The sequence below is a fragment of the Coregonus clupeaformis genome, chromosome 23, assembly GCF_020615455.1.
Source record: "Coregonus clupeaformis isolate EN_2021a chromosome 23, ASM2061545v1, whole genome shotgun sequence".
In the NCBI taxonomy this organism is placed as follows: domain Eukaryota; kingdom Metazoa; phylum Chordata; class Actinopteri; order Salmoniformes; family Salmonidae; genus Coregonus; species Coregonus clupeaformis.
In genome coordinates, this window is record NC_059214.1 from 3,900,568 (window position 1) to 3,918,004 (window position 17,437).

The 17,437-nt window shown below is 42.6% G+C and overlaps 2 protein-coding genes across 3 annotated transcripts; both read left to right on the plus strand.

Annotated features, from left to right (window-relative positions):
* Window positions 1–2,037: 2,037 nt before the first annotated feature.
* On the plus strand, window positions 2,038–10,025 carry piga (phosphatidylinositol glycan anchor biosynthesis, class A). Of its 2 annotated transcripts, none has more exons than XM_041843829.2 (7): window positions 2,038–2,364; window positions 2,517–3,030; window positions 3,179–3,449; window positions 3,597–3,729; window positions 3,819–3,951; window positions 8,660–8,866; window positions 9,025–10,025. In XM_041843829.2, exons 2-7 carry the CDS (start codon window positions 2,584–2,586, stop codon window positions 9,316–9,318), a joined length of 1,485 nt encoding a protein of 494 aa, XP_041699763.1. In that variant the 5' UTR covers window positions 2,038–2,364; window positions 2,517–2,583; the 3' UTR covers window positions 9,319–10,025. The 2 variants fall into 2 exon arrangements, with proteins under 2 accessions (XP_041699763.1, XP_041699762.1); XM_041843828.2 differs by having other exon boundaries at window positions 2,040–2,151.
* A 599-nt stretch (window positions 10,026–10,624) lies between these two features.
* LOC121536502 (ankyrin repeat and SOCS box protein 11) lies at window positions 10,625–13,898 on the plus strand. Its single transcript, XM_041843827.2, has 6 exons — window positions 10,625–11,275; window positions 12,228–12,307; window positions 12,420–12,527; window positions 12,646–12,796; window positions 12,912–13,235; window positions 13,548–13,898. The coding sequence occupies exons 1-6, from the start codon at window positions 10,993–10,995 to the stop codon at window positions 13,670–13,672; spliced, it is 1,071 nt and encodes a 356-aa protein (XP_041699761.2). The 5' UTR covers window positions 10,625–10,992; the 3' UTR covers window positions 13,673–13,898.
* The last annotated feature ends 3,539 nt before the right edge of the window (window positions 13,899–17,437 follow it).

A 17,437-nucleotide genomic window follows, 5' to 3' on the forward strand; every position in this document is an offset into this window, starting at 1 on the left:
ACAACAACATGGTAGCAACACAACATGGCAGCAGCACAACATGGTAGCAGCACAAAACATGGTAGAAACATTATTGGGCACAGACAACAGCACAAAGGGCAAGAAGGTAGAGACAACAATGTATCATGTGAAGCAGCCACAACTGTCAGTAAGAGTGTCCATGATTGAGTCTTTGATTGAAGAGATGGAGATAAAACTGTCCAGTTTGAGTGTTTTTTGCAGGTCGTTCCAGTCACTAGCTGCAGCGAACTGAAAAGAGGAGCCACCCAGGGATGTGTGTGCTTTGGGGACCTTTAACAGAATGTGATTGGCAGAACAGGTGGAGGATGAGGGCTGCAGTAGGTATCTCAGATAGGGGGAAGTGAGGCCTAAGAGGGTTTTATAAATAAGCATCAACCAGAAGGTCTTGCGACGGGTATGCAGAGATTACCAGTTTACAGATGAGTATAGAGTGCAGTGATGTGTCCTATAAGGAGCATTGGTGGCAAATCTGATGGCCGTATGGTAAAGAACATCTAGCCGCTTGAGAGCACCCTTACCTGCCGATCTATAAATTAAGTCTCCGTAATCTATCATGGGTAGAATGGTCATCTGAATCAGGGTTAGTTTGGCACCTGGGGTGAAAGAGGAGCGATTACGATAGAGGAAACCAAGTCTAGATATAATCTTAGCCTGCAGCTTTGATATGTGCTGAGATATGGACAGTGTACAGTCTAGCCATACTCCCAAGTACTGGTACGAGGTGACTACCTCAAGCTCTAAACCCTCAGAGGTAGTAATCACACCGGTGGGGAGAGGGGCATTCTTCTTACCAAACCACATGACCTTTGTTTTCGACGTGTTCAGAACAAGGTTAAGGGCAGAGAAAGCTTGTTGGACACTAAGAAAGCTTTGTTGTAGAGCGTTTAACACAAAATCTGGGGAGTGGTCAGCTGAGTATAAGACTGTGTCATCTGCATATAGATGGATGAGAGAGCTTCCTACTGCCTGAGCTATGTTGTTGATGTAAATTGAGAAGAGTGCGGGGCCTAAGATCGAGTCTTGGGGTACTCCCTAGGTGACAGGCAGTGGCTGAGACAGCAGATGTTCTGACTTTATACAATGCACTCTTTGAGAGAGGTAGTTAGCAAACCAGGCCAAAGACCCCTCCGAGACAACAATACTCCTTAGCCGGCCCACAAGAATGGAATGGTCTACTGTATCAAAAGCTTTGGCCAAGTCAATGAAAATAGCAGCCCAACATTGCTTAGAATCAAGGGCAATGGTGACATCATTCAGTCATCCTGTTAAAGCCTTCCCAGGTAGTTTTTGCTGGCAACAACAGCAGCATGGTGCTAGTTAAAACTTGTAAAAGTTATGTTTATTTCGATGGGCGAGGCAGAAATAACTTATCTATTGGTCACCATCTGGATTTGGTCACCATGTCCAATTTCTTCCATCCCACTTGATTTTAGTTCGAGAGGATAGCAGCCTACACGAGAAATAACTTGTTATATTGGTAGTAACGATTTGGATGTCACCGTGATACCAAAGACAGTACAGTATGAAGATAAGGCAGAAACTGCTTCTCCAATAGAAATCCCATATCACGCTTGTAGGCGATGTCGATGTCATGCGGATGACACGTCTTCGGGTCCAAGGGTCTCGCGCTGAACTACGCATGTGTAGGCCGTCAAATGAAAGGCACTCCTTCGATATAAAGTTGTTTTTGACGAACATTTTAATGTGTCAGTTTGTATCTTTTACGAGGTTGGAGTAATAACATGTTCAACTACTTAAGACATTGGCTCGAATCTAGGTTGTGCCTTTAGATTTCAAGAAAATTAACATCTAAAGAATAATTGTTCACTTCTCTAATTGACTTCTCAAGCCCCAAACCCCGGCCTGGTCGGTTTGGTCTGCTTCGCAAGCGTTCCCGGAAGTCTCGCGATGTTGCGCCTTGTTGAACCAAAGACATTAAGAGGCAGTGAGGCTGTTCCTGACTAGTACAGCAGGTGGCAGCAATAACACCAGATTCTAGAAGAAGAAGACCTAAAGCGGACCAGGAAGTGACGGGGTTGTTTTGTTTGATGGAAATTGGTTGAATGAAGATGGACTGAGACAAATTGTAGATTTATATAAAACAAAAGACAATTTTACTTTGTTTTGAAGGTAAGGTCGTAGTCTCTCAAGTCCCAATCATCTAAATGTTCTCGGAAGCATCACAGCAAACACACTAGCTAGCTTACCTAGCGTCATTTCTAACTTGCTAGCCAGCTAAACTGGATAGCTAGCTACGTTAGCATGCTACCTCCAAGCCACAAATGAATCGGTTATCTTTAGGAATCGTTGTCCAAGCCACTACAAAGATGACTCCTCGACTAGGTAGCTAACTTGCAACTGCATATTCATAGATAACCTTTCCATATGCTTCATTACCAAAGTGATTTATGTAGTTCGATGAAGTCGTAGGTTAATCTGAGCAGATTGTGTGGTTGTAGCTAGCCATTGTAATGTGTATTTCATTGTTTACTCAGGTGCATGGTTGCTCTGCATTTGAGACGCCTGTATGAGTGACGCACACCACCATAGAACTCCACCACCATGGGCCAGCGAAGGAGGGGGGCAGCTGTCCATGCTCCCCCAGCCAACAGACACCCTGACGGGCTCACAGTGGCTCCCCAGGCCCCTGCCAAGAAGCACAACATATGCATGGTGTCAGACTTCTTTTACCCCAACATGGGAGGGGTGGAGAGCCACATCTACCAGCTGTCCCAGTGTCTGATAGAGAAGGGTCACAAGGTGGTGATCGCCACCCACGCCTACGGCTGCAGGAAGGGGGTCCGTTACCTGACCAACGGGCTCAAGGTGTACTATCTGCCCCTGCAGGTGATGTACAACCAGTCCACAGCTACCACCTGCTTCCACAGCCTGCCGCTGCTGCGCTGCGTGTTTGTCAGGGAGCGCATCACCGTGGTGCACGCCCACAGCTCCTTCTCCGCCATGGGCCACGATGCACTGTTCCACGCCAAGACCATGGGCCTCAACACGGTGGGTAGCAGTCTAACGGAGTGGTACACTATAGAGAATAGGGTGCCATTGCAGACGCATCCTAGAGCAAGATGGTAGCATATCAAATTCCTAAAATAGGTTTTATGTGCCCAGCTAGTATAAATAACTAAAAGTTGTCTGTTTACAGGTGTTTACAGACCACTCCCTCTTTGGTTTTGCTGATGTTAGCTCGGTGCTGACCAATAAGCTGCTGACGGTGTCTCTGTGCGACACCAATCACATTGTGTGCGTATCGTACACCAGTAAGGAGAACACAGTGCTCAGGGCAGCGCTCGACCCCGAGATCGTTTCTGTTATTCCCAACGCCGTCGACCCCACAGACTTCACCCCCGACCCTTCCCAGCGCCATGACGACAGGATCACCATTGTTGTGGTCAGCCGCCTCGTCTACCGCAAAGGTAGGTAGGGGTGAGACTATATAATGATAAATGTGGACCCCCACATAGCAAAAAATATTAACTATGTGCGCTTGTCGGTTATCAATACATAAAGCCTGTAGATATGATTGTAGGAATGTCTCAATCACTGCTTTTACACTTTTTTAGGAATAGATCTTCTGGGAGGGATCATCCCAGAGCTATGCCTCAAACATCCAGATCTACATTTCCTGATTGGGGGAGAGGGACCAAAGAGAATCGTGTTGGAAGAAGTGAGAGAGAAATACCAGCTACACGATAGGTAGAATTAAACAGTGATGTGGATGTATGTTTGTGGATGTATGTTTGTGGGTGTAGGTATGTGTCTGAGTTGCTTCTCTCTCTCCCCAGGGTGCGTCTCCTGGGGGCCCTTGAGCATAAGGATGTGCGGGGGGTCTTGGTCCAGGGACATATCTTCCTCAACACCTCCCTGACAGAGGCCTTCTGCATGGCTATAGTGGAGGGGGCCAGCTGTGGACTACAGGTCTGTTTGCCTACTGAATATTAATCCATATTCATCCTCTGTTGCCCATACCTGGACACAAACTAGAAGGTGGTTGTACCAGGGTTTCCGTTAGCCGTTAATAGCTGTCTTTCTGGCCGAACAAAAAATGTTTAGAAAAGCCAATAAATACAATTGCTGCAGGCCAATTGTCTGGCAGAAGAAGAACAAATCCCATTGAGAAATAATAATATTTAGCCTATTTATTGATTTAAATACCGGTTGATGTAAATATATTTGGCTGGTCCTGCTTATAGGTCTATAGGTTAATTTGCATAATTTAGTGGACTTAAATTGGTATTCACCCCCCCCTTGGCATTTTTCCTATTTTGTTGCCTTACAACCTGGAATTAAAATGGATGTTTGGGGGGTTTGTATCATTTGATTTACACAACATGCCTACCACTTTGAAGATGCAAAATATTTTTTCTTGTGAAACAAAGAAGAAATAAGACAAAAAACTGAACTTGAGCGTGCATAACTATTAACCCCCCAAAGTCAATACTTTGTAGAGCCACCTTTTGCAACAATTACAGCTGCAAGTCACTTGGGGTGTGTCTCTATAAGCTTGGCACATGTAGCCACTGGGATTTTTGCCAATTCTTCAAGGCAAAACTGCTCCAGCTCCTTCAAGTTGGATGGGTTCGGCTGGTGTACAACAATCTTTAAGTCATACCACAGATTCTCAATTGGATTGAGGTCTGGGCTTTGACAATGCCATTCCAAGACATTTAAATGTTTCCCCTTAAACCACTCAAGTGTTGCTTTAGCAGTATGCTTAGGGTCATTGTCCTGCTGGAAGGTGAACCTCCGTCCCAGTCTAAAATCTCTGGAAGACTGAAACAGGTTTCCCTCAAGAATTTCCCTGTATCTAGCACCATCCATCATTCCTTCAATTCTGACCAGTTTCCCAGTCCCTGCCGATGAAAAACATCCCCACAGCATGATGCTGCCAACACCATGCTTCACTGTGGGGATGGTGTTCTCGTGGTGATGAGAGGTGTTGGGTTTGCGCCAGACATAGCGTTTTCCTTGATGGCCAAAAAGCTCAATTTTAGTCTCACCTGACCAGAGTACCTTCTTCCATATGTTTGGGGAGTCTCCCACATGCCTGTTTGCTTATTTTTTTCTTTAAGCAATGGCTTTTTTCTGGCCACTCTTCCGTAAAGCCCAGCTCTGTGGAGTGTACGGCTTAAAGTGGTTCTATGGACAGATACTCCAATCTCCGCTGTGGAGCTTTGCAGCTCCTTCAGGGTTATCTTTGGTCTCTTTGTTGCCTCTGATTAATGCCCTCCTTGCCTGGTCTGTGTGTTTTGGTGGGCGGCCCTCTCTTGGCAGGTTTGTTGTGGTGCCATATTCTTTCCATTTTTTGATATGGATTTAATGATGCTCTGTGGGATGTTCAAAGTTTCTGATATTTTTTTACAACCCAACCCTGATCTGTACTTCTCCACAACTTTGTCCCTGACCTGTTTGGAGAGCTCCTTGGTCTTCATGGTGCCGCTTGCTTGGTGGTGCCCGTTGCTTAGTGGTGTTGCAGACTCTGGGGCCTTTCAGAACAGGTGTATATACAGTTGAAGTCGGAAGTTTACATACACTTAGGTTGGAGTCATTAAAACTTGTTTTTCAACCACTCCACACATTTCTTGTTAACAAACTATAGATTTGGCAAGTCGGTTAGGACATCTACTTTGTGCATGACAGTAATTTTTCCAACAATTGTTTACAGACAGATTATTTCACTTAAAATTCACTGTATCACAATTCCAGTGGGTCAGAAGTTTACATACACTAAGTTGACTGTGCCTTTAAACAGCTTGGAAAATTCCAGAAAATGATGTCATGGCTTTAGAAGCTTCTGATAGAATAATTTACATCATTTGAGTCAATTGGAGGTGTACCTGTGGATGTATTTCAAGGCCTACCTTCAAACTCAGTGCCACTTTGCTTGACATCATGGGAAAATCAAAAGAAATCAGCCAAGACCTCAGAAAACAAATTGTAGACCTCCACAAGTCTGGTTCCTCCTTGGGAGCAATTTCCAAATGCCTGAAGGTACCACGCTCATCTGTACAAACAATAGTACGCAAGTATAAACACCATGGGACCACGCAGCCGTCATACCGCTCAGGAAGGAGACTCGTTCTGTCTCCTAGAGATGAACGTACTTTGGTGAGAAAAGTGCAAATCAATCCCAGAACAACAGCAAAGGATCTTGTGGAGATGCTGGAGGAAACCGGTACAAAAGTATCTATATCCACAGTAAAACGAGTCCTATATCAACATAACCTGAAAGGCTGCTCAGCAAGGAAGAAGTCACTGCTCCAAAACCGCCATAAAAAAGCCAGATTACGGTTTGCAACTGCACATGGGGACAAAGATCGTACTTTTTGGAGAAATGTCCTCTGGTCTGATGAAACAAAAATAGAACTGTTTGGCCATAATGACCATCGTTATGTTTGGAGGAAAAAGGGGGCCGCTTGCAAGCCGAAGAACACCATCCCAACCGTGAAGCACGGGGGTGGCAGCATCATGCTGTGGGGGTGCTTTGCTGCAGGAGGGACTGGTGCACTTCACAAAATAGATGGCATTGTGAGGAAGGAAAATTATGTGGATATATTGAAGCAACATCTCAAGACGTCAGTCAGGAAGTTAAAGCTTGGTCGCAAATGGGTCTTCCAAATGGATGATGACCCCAAGCATACTTCCAAAGTTGTGGCAAAATGGCTTAAGGACAACAAAGTCAAGGTATTGGAGTGGCCATCACAAAGCCCTGACCTCAATCCTATAGAAAATGTGTGGGCAGAACTGAAAAAGTGTGTGCGAGCAAGGAGGCCTACAAACCTGACTCAGTTACACCAGCTCTGTCAGGAGGAATGGGCCAAATTCACCCAACTTATTGTTGGAAGCTTGTGGAAGGCTACCTGAAACGTTTGACCCAAGTTAAACAATTTAAAGGCAATGCTACCAAATACTAATTGAGTGTATGTAAACTTCTGACCCACTGGGAATGTGATGAAATAATTAAAAGCTGAAATAAATCATTTTCTCTACTATTATTCTGACATTTCACATTCTTAAAATAAAGGGGTGATCCTAACTGACCTAAGACAGGGAATTTTTACTAGGATTAAAGGTCAGGAATTGTGAAAAACTGTTTAATTTATTTGGCTAAGGTGTATGTAAACTTCCGACCTTCAACTGAATACTGAGATCATGTGACAGATCATGTGACACTTAGATTGCACACAGGTGGACTTTATTTAACAAATTATGTGACTTCTTAAGGTAATTGGTTGCACCAGATCTTATTTAGGGGCTTCATAGCAAAGGGGGTGTATTTTATTTGTTCGAATTTTTTGAAACAAGTTATTTTTTTCATTTCACTTCACCAATTTGGACTATTTTGTGTATGTCCATTACATGAAATCCAAATAAAAATCAATTTAAATTACAGGTTGTAATGCAACAAAATAGGAAAAACGCCAAGGGGGGTGAATACTTTTGCAAGGCACTGTATCTTATTTATCACGCATACAGCATACAGATACAGAGTCTTTGAGCAGAAAATCTGTCAGACTAAAACATCTCAAACAGCAAATGCATAGGCAACTGAAGGCAGGCTTCATAAGCGCGTCACACACCACTTTGCAATGAGCTGGAGGCAGTATCCATTTTGAAAACATATTTAATTGTTTGAAACCTGAACGTTTTACTACATATTACGAGGCATGTCTTACCTTGCTTAAAAGTAGCCTAGCCAAAATCAGAACATATCTGTGGAGGCAGTTATTTTATATCAACTTTCTTTCGTTGTCCGGTAACCAAAGGCACAATCCTAGTCATATTAGCAACCCATGCTGGTAGGTTGCGTATTAGATCTCCCCTCTTTCTAAATTTCTAATGGATATTTTCATCTGTCACATGAAACCACTCTCATGTGCGGTGCGCTTTTGACAACGCTGTTTTGCCACTAATTGCATTACAGAACCAACATTCACACCTAGTCTACTGCCTTGTGCACATAGCTGTGTTTATAATGTGAAGAAATAAGTTTATCAACATTTTAATCTAAACGTTCTCATCTGTTGCATCAGACTCATTGCTTTTTAACGTTGTTTTTATGTAGCCTAGGCCTACTGGTTGGATGGATTTGGGATCTATCTTCCCACAACTGTCCCAGAGTCGGATTGGAAGAGGCTATTTCTTTCTCGACAAGCTGACCAATAGAATAGGAAGCCTTAACGTTTCTACTATAGTAGATTGACATAGGCTAGTGATTTTGCTGTTCGTTACTGGTCTTGTTGGCTGAGGAAAAGTACATGTGGACAGTTATTCTAACATGTTCAAAGTGCGCATCAGAATTCGGGTAAGAAGGACCGCTTATCGTTGCATTCTCGACTTGCATGTTCTGTTAATATGAATTACCATATTCTAAATGTGATTTCTGTCATTCTGAGCACTGTGGGTGGACACCCTAATCGGGTTACGCACCCAATGCATGTGGGTCGGGGAATTTTGTCGAATGCCCAGTAAATTAAAATGTGGCCGGTCAAATGTCCGCCGCCACATTTTCCTAACAGAAACCCTGGTTGGTACCTGCGTGTTGCTGGTTGGATGTTAGCCTGCTTGTTATTCTTAGTATTGGCAGATTTTAGTGTGTGTGTGTGGTTAATGGACGTGTGTGTAGGTGGTAAGTACGCGTGTTGGAGGGATCCCTGAGGTTCTGCCTGAGGATCTGATCACCCTGTGTGAGCCCACCGTGCGTTCTCTTTGTGCTGGCCTGGACAGTGTCATCGCTAGGCAACGATCTGGCAGCGTCGCCTCCCCTGCCTCAATCCACGCCCACGTCCGCACCCTCTACACCTGGAGGAATGTCGCAGAGAGGACAGAGAAGGTAGGCTCATACATACATACATATATTTTGTATGTTTCTTAAATCTAGACTGTGATACACTGTCATAATACCTTTAATTGACACAGACTGAGATATTGATGCGGTCTAATTCATTGATACAAACACTGTGTGTGTGTCTCTGCTCTCTGTTCTGTCAGGTGTATGACCGTGTGGCTGGGGAGGAGGTTCTTCCTCTGGACAGACGGCTGCTCAGACTGAGAACCCACTGTGGCCCTGTGGCAGGCTCCATCTTTGCCCTCTTTGCTGTCTTCGACTTCCTCTTCCTGCTCCTTCTCCGCTGGCTCCTCCCAGACTGCCTCATAGACATTGCCATGGACGCCACGGGCCCCCAGGGGCTGTGGAGGCAGGGCTTGGGCGATAGGAAAGGAACTCACTCTAAAAGTGCCATGTTGACAAAGGAGGAGCCAGGTGGTCACAAGACCAAGCTATGATGATAAAACACAACTCCTTATCCTCAACCGTAATATAACTGCTTAAAATACTGACTTTAAAAAAATCTAACTTGACCTCTGACCCCACTACCTAATGACCTGTGGATACTGATCACTCATTGCATAATGTTTTAAGGGAAACCCTGATGTTTACAAAAGGATGAGTGTTCTTGCTCAGGTAAAGATGGTTATAGATATGTTTTATTCTTTGTAACCCCTTAATGAACCCCAAAACTGAATCACTCCTGTATTAATATTCCACTCCTAGTTTTTGTATTTTAATTTCTTTATCCATGCTTTGCACTGAATAAAGAAGGGATATAGGTTCACAGATGATTATTTTTATCAGTAAGGAGGTTGGGGGTATACCGTTATTACAAAAATGGCACAATGAATGCTACTGGTTGCCATAGACAGCAGTATGATCTTTAAGGGGACTCTGTAATAGCATAGTTTTGTATTCTAACCTCACCCACTCACCAAGTTCCCTTCCTTGTACTTTTATGCTTGAATTTTATATTTTAGTTTTAGTAGTTCTCTGCTGTTTAACTTTTTTTTACCCATATCATGCTTTGCCAATGTCTTTGTTGGGTGGTTCCTCTCCTTTCGAGATGTTTGTGGGCTCATGCTTAAGGCTGTGTAGCCTAATGATGCACTGATTACTGAACCTTGACTTATGATGGAAACTAAAGTCTGTTTCAGAATGACCTATTTTGTCCCTTTTCTACATTAGTGACACGTCACCCTTTTTTCTGACAATGTATTTTCAATAGCTAGGGCCTCAAACTTCTTCTTGTATGTCCTGGAACAAAAACATCACAGTTTTCACTGTAAACAGCTTGCCAGACAAAACACATAGCTGTGAAAGTGGAGATTGGGATGGTATTCCTTTCTTTTCAAGAACGAGGGTAGTGCACCATTCACACATCGTTAGGGCTGTAGACTGGGTAAAGAGCATCATTGTTGTCACTACAGAAACATGTTTTCTGCCTAAAGAGGTTCAGGGTATTCACGAGGCCCTAAAGTAACGAGTAGAGGACAGAGGAGCCTCTTAAAGAAGAAGTTACAGGTCTATGAGAGCCAGAAATCTTGCTTGTTTGTAGGTGACCAAATACTTATTTTCCACCATAATTTGCAAATAAATTCATAAAAAATCCTACAATGTGATTTTCTGGAAAAACATTTCTCAATTTGTCTGTCATAGTTGACGTGTACCTATGATGAAAATTACAGGCCTCTCTCATCTTTTTAAGTGGGAGAACTTGCACAATTGGTGGCTGACTAAATACTTTTTTCCCCCACTGTATGTAGGCCTTATTCAAAAACATGTTTTTTTGCGCTATGGAAAAGTTGAACTTTCAAAATACCCAACTATTCACATTCCAATGTCAATGTACTACAGGCACTACGTTTTGAACTGATGTTCTCCATGTAGAAAACATTGAACAGGACTTGAATGACGCAGACGTGCAGATAGTTGACCCTTCTACTTGCTTTTAGAAATCCCTAAACATAATTGATTTATTGAATTCAATAGCACCTTATCCACTTATTTGTTCTTACGCCATAAGGTTGTCCTCTGCGCATGTTGAAACACCATACCTTATCACCTAGATATGAGAATACACAGATGTTCCTTTTGTGTGTGTTCGTGTCCATCAGTCTATCGGTCCTATGCTTACCTCTATTGTCATGCAACAGTTCCCCCATTCCACAGAAAGGGGGGTGTTACTCCTCTCCTCAGGGTCGGGGGAGGAGGTAGCTTGGGACCTGATAAGAGGTCTGGGAAGGCCAGACAGGTTTGTGCATCCCACTCATAGCTGGTTCACTCACTGTGGAGGAGGCTGCTGTTTTTTAACCATGGCTGGTGTGCAGACGGAGATTGCCCTGTGCAGTCGGCCTTGGAGAGGACCCTTCCACATCTATGGGGGACTGGCATGCAACTCGCTCATGGCTGGTATGGATTTCTCTCTGCTGCTGCTTTGTCAAAGTCAATTCTGTTGAGTAAATTAGTGTTAGGTGAGAGCAAGAAAGCTACAATTTGTCTGTGGTATTGGTGTTGTTCAACAGAGAATGTTTGGTGTCTTGAATAAACACATTATACAGTATGTTTTCCTAAGAGTTAAGAACCAGAGTTGTTTCAGATATTTTGGGATGTTGTTTGAGGCGATGAGATAGAGAAAATGGAAAGAGAGAGCAGTTAGGTCAAGATATCTTTGTGTGTTTCTAGAAGAAGAATACTGTACTCACTGGGGGGAATGGTTGAATCAATGTTGTTTCCATGTAATTTCACCCCAAAAATTCAATGTGATGATGTTGAATCAACTCGGAAAACTGATTGGATTTGGGGGAAAAGTGAACCATGTTAGGGAATTTCGTCCCCTTTTCACCCAACTTTGAACCTACATCCAATGACATGGTGACATTTTTTTGTTGACAAACCCAACCAATTGTAAATCAAATCTAAACGTTGAACTGACGTCTGTGTCCAGTGGGTAGCCCACTGATGTGTGTCCTGAATAAATATACTGTATATCATTGTCTTAGTGAAAATAAGGGAACCAAAGTCTAGTTTCTGAATACTTCATTATGTGAGACAATGCATTTCCCTCACAATAGGCAAGTGCCTCTCATTTGCACATGAACTCTGCTGGCTGTTCCAGCAGGTTTGTCTGATGCATATTCATTTATTTCTATTGATGAGACGAGCCAGTTAGTATGACCAGCTTGGAGAGAGAGAGAGGAAGTCTGTCTGTGTGGGTGTTTAGTTCTCCCAGCTAGTGTTTTCTGTGATACTGGGGCAGGAACTGGGCTTCAGTGTCTCAGGTCCAGGAGGTTGGTTGTCTGATAGTGATGTGCTGTGTTTGGACAGGCTACAGTATGAATGATGTGTGTGTGTGTTTGCACAGACTTGTGGTCAGACAGGACTCCTCTCCACGATGCTGCCTACCAGGGTAGACTCCTGATCCTGAGGACTCTGGTCTCACAGGTACACAGTCAAAACGATGTCTTGCAGTATAAAGATGACATACACACACACACTAAACAAAACACACATATCACATACACAACATTAACTCCTCCATCTTCTCCACTCTCAGGGGTTTCCTGTGGATATGCTGACAATGGACAGGGTCTCTCCCCTCCACGAGGCCTGTCTCGGAGGACATTACGTCTGCGCCAAGTTCCTGCTGGAGAACGGGGCCAATGTAAGAATGCAATTTTCTATTACACTCAAACTAGGAAGAATCAAAGATGATAAATTATCGTTGTGTTTTACCAATAAACTAATGCCTCTTCATGTGATTGGTCCCTGTGTGTCTGCAGGGGGATATGGTATCGACTGATGGAGCCACACCCCTCTTCAATGCCTGCAGCAATGGGAGTGTTGCCTGTGTCAGACTGATTCTACAGTACAGCCCCACCACACACCCTGCCCATCACCTGGCATCACCCGTCCACCAGGCTGCAAAGAGAGGTAAGTGTGTATGTGGATGTATTTTATGTGCATTGTGACACAGAATGACCCTTTCATGCAGCATGATGGTGTAATGGTAAACATTGTACTCAGTAAACGTTGTTTCCCTCCCCAGGTCACAGGGAGTGTCTGGAGGTTTTGCTGTCCCATGGATTCCACATAGACCTGGATCTGCCTGGTGTGGGAACCCCTTTGTATGCTGCCTGTCTGGCCCAGGCCACCGACTGTGTGGAGAGACTGCTGGAATCAGGTGTTGATGTGCAGGGTGGGTGTGGTCATGACACACCATTACACGCGGCAGTGCAAGGGGGAGGAGTCAGGTTGGTGGAGCTTCTGATGGACTACGGGGCTGATGGGAGTTGTAGGAATTCAGACGGGAAGACTCCTCTGGAGCTGGCAGCTTGCGACAGGACAGTCAGAACTACAATACAGAAAAGAGGTGAAAATACTTGTTTATTAATGCATTCACCCGCACATCTATGCATACATGAGTCTACCCAAACCTCCCACTGAGAACACACTGTTTGAATCAACGTTGTTCCCACGTCATTTCAATGAAATTGCGTTGAACCAACGTGGAATAGACATTGAATTACGTCTGTGCTCAGTGGGCTGTTACAGTATGAAAGTCTATGTCTACTGATGGAATGCTATCAATATATTTTCCATGTCTGACATATGTCCTTCCTACCTTCCCCTTCTTTATTCTACCTTTTCTCTCCTCCTTACTGCCTCAACTCTTTCTCTCCAGGTCCCTGCACTCTCTCTCAGCTGTGTCGGTTCTGCATTCGGAGGAGTTTGGGACAGGCTCGTCTAGACAGAACATCAGCCCTCTACCTCCCTCACAGACTCCAGGCTTTCCTGCTTTACCAGTAACACTGGAACAGCAACCTTTTTACAAATGTTTGGTAAATTACTTTTTATACTATATAGCAATTTTAATTGACTTTTCAACCTGTTCAATGTTTTTAGCAGTGAGTTGGTGACTGAACTAATTCATGGTTTTGTTTTTCTTGGTTTAATAGAAACTGGGTTGACTGACTGTTTCGTAGCTTTTCTCAGGCTGCTGTATTTTTCTAATAAAATGATTATATTCATCATATCCAAAATAGGTTTTATTTTGTCATAAACCCGCTATGTTGATGTGGACATAAACAGTAGGGGAGCCCCGTCACACACTGTATCAACTCTCTGAACCAAAGCATAGCCATCTTCTTGACAAAAGGAAAGTTGTCTGGGCATTGCGAGTGCATCTCAACAGTCATCAGTGGCTTCCTCGCTTTGCAGCCTTTCCTTCATATGCTTTATCTGTGAGAACAAGGGGAATTAGGGAGCTGACAGACAAAGGAACAAGGAAAGAGGCATAGGAGAGTGGCGTTTGAGTGGATGGAGAGGTGTGTGTACGTACCTGGTGTGGCTTCAGGGTGTTTCCTCTCCTGTCCTCCTCCTGTGCCTGTTTAGATTGAGATTGAAAAGGTCATATCATCAAATGCCTGATGGCTAATCAGGTCTCATTAAGTTTCATTAAGGAGAGGCCTTCAGCCTACCTTCCTGAAACAGAGATCACCTATAGTTCATTGTCTCAGTTGATGGAATCACAACATCTTCACATTCTATATGACGACCTTAGGATTTGAGAAAAATAGAACCGAAAAAGAGTGAATAGTAAATAGCAGATGAATAGTCCTACATAGGGCTGTGTCCAGCCTTAAAGACACAAGGTTAAGCTGAATGAAAAGTGAAAACACCATTTGGAAGGCGCACAATACTAAAGAACATATAGCTATTATTGAAACAATCATTGCAAAACGATAATAGGAAATGCATGTCCAAGCTCCATGCCCTCATGAACACCCGAAGAACTGTGTGTGATTGCTAGTGTCTACACAGACATCTAAGGTAAGTGATGTCCATTAAATAAGAGCTTCCTTGATTGGCCATAAGTGGTTTTGTATGTTGTGTTCTGAGCTCGTAACCATGTTTCAGTAGCTCCTTGTTCAATTTATTTTTCTAGTCCAGTCCAAAGTGAGAATGTCCAGCATGCAGAATAAAGCAAGTAGTTAGAATATTGCATGTTCGCTGGAGGGACATGCTTTCAAAATAAAATCAAAGTTTATTGGTCGAATACACAGTTTAGCAGATGTTATAGCAGGTGCAGCGAAATGTTTATATTACTAGCTCCTAACAATGCAGTAAAATGTCAAACAAGTATACAAATATTCAACAACAAAAAATTACATCTTAAAATGTCTGAACGAATCCAATTAACCCAAATAGCATTGTAACAGTAATCCAAATGCAATCTATATGTATCTACACCGGATGAATTTACACAAGATATACTAAGAATGACATGTACAGCAGTAGCTATATTAGAATGAACTATGTCAAGAATACAGTGTACAAATGAATAGATGGTGTGTATAAACAGTGTAACTACAACGCAATGTACAATAGTAGAAATATTAGAATGAGCTATGTCGAGAACAGAGTATTTAAATACACAGTACAAAACCTCATGGAAAAATATACTGAACAAAAATATAAACCTAACATGGAACAATTTCAAAGATTTGACTGAGTTACAGTTCATATACAGTGAGGGAAAAAAGTATTTGATCCCCTGCTGATTTTGTACGTTTGCCCACTGACAAAGACATGATCAGTCTATAATTTTAATGGTAGGTTTATTTGAACAGTGAGAGACAGAATAACAACAACAAAATCCAGAAAGACGCATGTCAAAAATAAATTTATTTATTTATAAATTTATTTATAAATTTATTTGCATTTTAATGAGGGAAATAAGTATTACATGTGGTCTGTGGTTGTGAGACCGGTTGGATGTACTACCAAATTCTCTAAAACGACGTTGGAGAGAAATGAACATTCAGTCTCTGGCAACAACTTTGGTGGACATTACTGCAGTCAGCATGCCAATTGCACACGCCCTCAAAACATCTGTGGCATTGTATTGTTTGACAAAACTGCACATTTTAAAGTGGCCTCCTTTTATTGTCCCCAGCACAAGGTGCACCTGTGTAATGATCTGTTTAATCAGCTTCTTGATATGCCACACCTGTCAGGTGGATGCGTTATCTTGGCACAGGAGAAATGCTCACTAACAGGGATGTAAACCCATTTGTAACCTTTTTCTGTCACGCCCTGACTTATGGGACTCTAGTATGTTGAGTCAGGGTGTGGAGTTCTATGTTGTTATTTCTATGTTCTCATTCTAGGTTGTGTGTTTCTATGTTTGGCTGGGTGTGATTCCCAATCAGAGGCATCTGTCGCTCGTTGTCTCTGATTGGGGGTCATACTTAAGTAGCCTGTTGGCACTCATTAGTTGTGGGATCTTGTTCCGTGTTGAAGCTTGTATTGTGTTTAGTCTGAGGACTTCACGTTACGTTGTTTTGTTCGTGTGTTTATCTTTATAATAAACATGTATGCATTTCACGCTGCGCCTTGGTCTGACCCGTCCTTCAACGCACGTGACATTTTCTTTATTTTAAATAAGGTTTTTGTGCGTATGGAACATTTCTGTGTGTATGGACCAACACTTTACATGTTGCGTTTATATTTTTGTTCAGTGTAGATAGAATTGCAGGAATTTAGCTTCCAGACCAGTCCAGAATATACATATATACTGTATGTATGAGAATGGTGTGTATAGACAGTATGCAAAATTGAAAAGGTATGTAGAATGAAAAATGTATGCACTCACTAACTGTAAGTCGCTCTGGATAAGAGCGTCTGCTAAATTACTAAAATGTAAAATGTATGTACAGCAGCAGTTATATAGGATGAGCCATGACTAGAATACAGTATGTAAACATTCTTAAAGTGACAAGTGTTCAATGACTATGTACTGTACATAGGGCAGCAGTCTTTAAGGTGCAGGGTTGAGTGCTGGGTGATAGCCGGTTAGTGACAGTGTCTAAGGTTCAGGACAGGGGCCGGCTAGTGGTGACTATTTAACAGTCGGATGGCCTGGAGATAAAAGCTGTTTCTCAGTCTCTCTGTCCCAGCTTTGATGCACCTGTACTGTCTCTGCCTTCTAGATGTCAGTGGGGTGAACAGGCCAGATGTTGGGGAATGTGTTGAGGAAGAGTACAGGACTGCAGCGCAGGACATTGAAACACCAGACCCCACATTTTTTCAACCATTTAATCAACACTAAACATCATAGTGTAGCCTACATAAAAAACTCAATTTTACTGCTAAAAATATAGTCACTTATTTTAAAAACAAAAACACTTTGGCACTGTAAACAAGACAACACAAGCTTGTTCTACATTGCCTTGCAAAAGTATTCATCCCCCTTGGCGTTTTTCATAATTTGTTGCATTACAACCTGTAATTTAAATAGATTTTTATTTGGATTTCATGTAATGGACATACACAAAATAGTCCAAATTGCTGAAGTGAAATGAAAAAACTAATGTGTTTAAAAAAATTATAAAAAATAAATAGCGGAAAGGTGGTGCGTGCATATGTATTCACCCCCTTTGCTATGAAGCCCCTGAATAAGATCTGGTAAAACAAATTACCTTAAGAAGTCACATAATTAGTTAAATAAAGTCCACCTGCGTGCAATCTAAGTGTCACATGATTATTATTATTATTATTATTATTATCTCA